The 5,058-nt window shown below is 34.7% G+C and overlaps 1 protein-coding gene and 1 long non-coding RNA gene across 2 annotated transcripts in view; both read left to right on the top strand.

Annotated features, from left to right (window-relative positions):
• The window catches only part of LOC137630652 (NACHT, LRR and PYD domains-containing protein 3-like), an 11,329-nt gene extending 10,178 nt beyond the window's left edge, over positions 1-1,151 (top strand). Inside the window, exons 2-3 of the mRNA XM_068362266.1 lie at positions 1-458; positions 1,001-1,151. The exon at positions 1-458 is cut by the window's left edge and continues 1,960 nt beyond it. Of these exons, the coding sequence (XP_068218367.1) occupies positions 1-458; positions 1,001-1,151 (609 nt within the window). The remainder of the gene's footprint in view (positions 459-1,000) is intronic.
• Positions 1,152-2,063: 912 nt separating this feature from the next.
• LOC137636731 (uncharacterized) lies at positions 2,064-4,797 on the top strand. The gene is made up of 3 exons (XR_011043198.1): positions 2,064-2,200; positions 2,836-3,045; positions 3,770-4,797. It is a non-coding gene; the product is annotated as an uncharacterized lncRNA (long non-coding RNA).
• Positions 4,798-5,058: the final 261 nt, after the last annotated feature.

Raw genomic sequence — 5,058 nt, 5'->3', positions numbered from 1 at the left:
ATGATGATACATATGATCAGCCTATTCCATGTGGGTGACGGAGACGAGATGAAGGTGTCAGAAGATGCCAAGATTGAGGCACTGGAACTCCTAGAAAGGTCGGGAGTGAACGACAAAGACTCTGGCCTAAGAGTCTTGAAGAATATCAAATGTGACCATTCTTCTTCAAGATGGATAGCACAGAGGTTCAAGTTGTTTGATAAAGACACCAGAATTGAAGATCATACAATTGATGCGTACATTGCCCTCCTTAGAGCCACAGATCCCCCTCTCCCAAACAGAGAGGAAATTAAAATCATAATAAAACTTAATGACACTGATGGGTTAGTTGAACTACAAAGGCAACTTTGCCGGCATCTCATCAACCCATCATGGATAGATCTACATAACCATTACAAAGGAGATTCAGAGCCGACCGTAGAAGAGAGAGAGTCAATCAAGAATCTACTCACCAATGAGTAAGTTATTATTTCACAGTTATTTTGAATATTACAAGATACATATAATAATCAAATATCTTTATGACAATACAATGATACATGATCATTCATACAAACATATGCACATGCACAAATATATAGGCCTACTGATAGAGAGAGAGAGAGAGAGAGAGAGAGAGAGAGAGAGAGAGAGAGAGAGAGAACTCATAACGTTTAGTATAACAATCAACCTGAGTGTTGTAAACAATATATTTTATATTGTCAGTATCATCATTATCATCATTGTCACAATTAGACTCATAATAAGTCGGCTAAACATCAAAAAGTCCCGATTTTACTTTCTCATTTTTCGGTAATATTAATTTCCATATTTTACGAAATTACTCATTTTCACTTTTCGTTTTCGTTGCCATCATCATCATCATCATCATCATATTCATCATCATCATCATGATTATCATCATCATCATCATAATTATCATCATCATAAACTTGGTAATAAAATTCCCAATCAAATTCAATAACTATTTCTTTCTTTTCTTTTCTTCTCTTTGGAACAGTTGTGAGATTTACAAAGGCATCTGGGACCCAACGTTCCAAATCCCTCCAAATATTGGAAGTCTCGATGTCATATTTAAGGACCATCCCAGCCTCGACGCCTTCTGTCGATCTTTGGAAAAGACAAAACAGATTCTATATTTTGGTAAGTAATAATAATATTATTTTCTCTGTTCCTTTCCTCCGAGGGACATTACAATACCTGGCCTCCTTTCCCTCATCCTCATCCTGGCATTCATTGTTAATATCGTTGTTATCATTATCAATATCATTGTTAACATCATTATTATCATCATCATTACTCTATAGATGTAGAACATTATATTCAGAGGTCTCAATCAGGTTTTATTTTCACAAAAAGGAAAATATTGTTTTCATCTGATTGGAATTTGATATAAAAGCTTTCGATGTTAAGTTTTAATTTATTTCCTTCCATATATTAAAAGGAAATGTCTCATTTCTATGGCGTTGATTTCATTAATAATGATAGAAATGAATCAAAATGATCATGATTGTAATGAATAGGAAACAAATATCGGCACCAGTCATAGTCAAACGCGGCTCCTCCTGACTCCGCCCCCTTCTTGCGCTGATTGGTTCTCTACAAGGAAGTGGGCGGAGTTATCCGAACGGGAGAACCAATCAGCAAAAGGAAAGTGAAAAGGTATCGGCCAATGAAATTGGGCCAATTAAATGAAGCTGAGTTGTTATTGGCTGAGGTGATTTAGATAGTGCATAATATGAGGGTTTCATGAGGAGATTGATGACATTCCTTATGTGAGCGGCTACAATGGTCACTTGCACACACGCACACATTGACTCCCACACGCACACACAAACGCACACACATTAACGCAACCTCCCAGACACACTGGCAGACATTGCTCTACTGTGTTTAGTTCTTTTGCCTCCAAATTATTATTATTATTATTATTATTATTATTATTATTATTATTCCCTTTTCCTTTAAAATCTTAAGAAAGAAACACAGAGAAAATGTTCATTTTACTCAACCTTCTTCTTCTTCTTCTTTCTCTTTCAGTTATTCACTTCAGAGTCAACGACGTCAGCAGCGTCAGTCGCCCCATCCCTTTCTGGGAGGAGGATCCAAATGTCTATGTCGATGTCAGGGACGTCAAGGAAGAAGACATCGAGAAGGTTGGGGACATCCTTCGGACATTGCAACCACAGGATGCAAGGAGGTGAGGAGACATCATTCCTTATAGAGAGAGAGAGAGAGAGAGAGAGAGAGAGAGAGAGAGAGAGGGGAGAGAGAGAGAGAGAGAGAGAGAGAGAGAGAGAGTATTATCATTATATTATATTATTATATTATTCATTATTTAGTTTACCCAATACTCTGGGAAAATAGGCCTATGTCCTGTCAAAATAGATATGGATATATATATATATATATATATATATATATATATATATATATATATATATATATATATATATATATGTGTGTGTGTGTGTGTGGGTGTGGGTGTGTGTGAAAGGGTACTATCCGTAGGCCGACAATGTACGTGGAAATCCCATATAATAGAATGCATAGAGGGAAGTTGGAATTCCTCGTTGCTCTCTCTTTTTTTTATTCTATTATTGGGAACACACACACACTCCTTCAGTCACCCTCCCGCTCTCTCTTTCTCTCCATTGGTATTCGTGTGTGTGTGCGTGTATGTGTCTGAATGCACATGTCCATCTTAACGAAACAAGATAACAATAAAAGCATAAAATAATGAATAAATGTGGATGACATCATTTCCTTTCTTCTTCTTTTCATTTTATTTCATTTCATTTCATCCCATTTTCTTAATTTCCTTCTTCCCAACAGATCGTTCGAGGCAATGTCGTTTCCTCTGTGTTCCCTGGGGAGGACGAGGAGCCCTGAGGTCATCCTCAGACTCCTCGCCTCCTTGAAGGGAGTCAGGGTGAGAGACTGCATCGGGTTCCCAGAAGAAGAACGACCAGATGACGGAGCCTTACGCAGAGAGATGCGTCTTAAGGCAAAGGAATCCACCGGATGTATAAGAGGTGTTCATTGGTGAGTTTGCTTCTTCTTTTTATACTTCTTCTTCTTCTTCATAGGTGTTGTACGATCTCTCTCTCTCTCTCTCTCTCTCTCTCTCTCTCTCTCTCTCTCTCTCTCTCTCTCTCTCTCCAACGTTCCAAACCTTTCAGTAGGTGATGAGCCAGGATAAATAAACTGTATTCACTATAGGCCTAGTTTCAAAATTTTATTTTTTTAAGATTTGGCTTTTGCTTTTTTATTATTAGTTATTATTTTTAAGAAAATATATATATATATATATATATATATATATATATATATATATTTATATATATATATATATATATATATATATATATATATATATATATATATATATATATATATATATATATATATACAGAGAGAGAGAGAGAGAGAGAGAGAGAGAGAGAGAGAGAGAGTTGATATGTATAGCAAATTCTATCTCATTATTATATATATATTTATTATGATTAATCTATTCATTATCATTTGGTCAAATTATCTAATCATGTGTGTTTGCATCACAGAATTTCATATTCCCTATATTTATCTCCTCATTGCCTTTAACTCTCATCATATTCATCTTCTGCCTTTCCTCTATTATAATTATTACTTCATTAAATAATGAATAGAATAATCTTCACCTATGTTTTTTTCTTTTTAGCTTTTTCGTTTATTCACTGAGTTTATCCAAAGTCTTTTTCTTTATGGTGTTGTTTATTTTGCTCGTCAGGTATGGTTACAGTTGATAAAAATCGCTGGGAAAGAAGAAGAAGAAGAAGAAGAAGGAGAAGAAAGAGAAGAAAAAGGAGAAAAAGGAGAAGAAGAATACGTTCATCAGAGTTATTTCTTCAACTACAGATGCTTTTTTTATCTCACTATAAATTCAAACCACCAAATTCTAATTCATAATCACTGTTCATCATTAAATGGTCAAAATAGTGTTACAATACCAATAAGGGATTCATGGTAATCTACCTTACTATAATGATTAGATTATAAAATTCACTTTTAGATTATAAAGGTCATTTATGTAAAGGATTCTGATGTGACATTGAAAAGAGGTGACGTAAATTGTGTTGTCCAAAGAACATAGTAAGGAGAAGATTTGCCTTCTGCCGCCAGGATATCAAAAAACTCCCGTTTCAAACCTACTGCTATAACGTGTAAGACTGCTCGCTATGGGCAAACTATAAGCGTGAATCGATGAGACGTATCACAGTCCTTCACAATGATATCCTAAGACGCCTCACTAATACCCCGAGGCACCATTCAGCTCCAGTGATGTTTGTTGAAAATAAACTGGATAAACTAAAAACCGTCATTCGACACTCTATAGTAAGTCTCACCTCCCGCCTACGTTCTAGTGAAAATCCCCTAATTCAAAATGTGCTTGCAAGTGCTGCTAGAATCAAATCCAAAATGTGGGAAACCTGGAGTAGGGAAGCGTCAGTGCAATGAATTGTATTTACTAATCTCTGTTGGTGTCGCTATGCAAAATCTTCATCACTAAATAACATTGGAATAATATCCAGTAATGGTGTGATAAAGTGTTTTATTATATTATATCTTTGCTGTCTGGAAGTCCTGCTGTTATCATCATTATTATTAAGCAATAATGCTACTAAGATTTTATTACCCAGACCTTAGAACTCTGGGATCAACCTGCTAATTGATGTTTGTTCTGTATCACCGATAATATTGCATATCTTATCTTTCTTACTGATGTCATAAATGTAAGATCACTGTACCTCTATTGCAATTCTGTACATGGCTTTTGCTGATATAAAGATTATTATTATTATTATTATTATTATTATTATTATATATATATATATATATATATATATATATATATATATATATATATATATATATATATATATATGCGCGTGTGTGTGGGGGGGAGTGTGTTTGTGTTTGTTTAATCATGTCTCAGACATCTACTTGATAATAACAAATGTTAGGGAAAGTTCAACGTCTTTTCATAAAAACCTATTTTTAGGAAACTTTTATTATTAT

Source organism: Palaemon carinicauda, chromosome 3 (genome assembly GCF_036898095.1).
Source record: "Palaemon carinicauda isolate YSFRI2023 chromosome 3, ASM3689809v2, whole genome shotgun sequence".
NCBI lineage: Eukaryota > Metazoa > Arthropoda > Malacostraca > Decapoda > Palaemonidae > Palaemon > Palaemon carinicauda.
The sequence above is the reverse complement of the archived record's forward strand: the minus strand, read 5'-3'. Positions and strand labels throughout refer to the sequence as shown.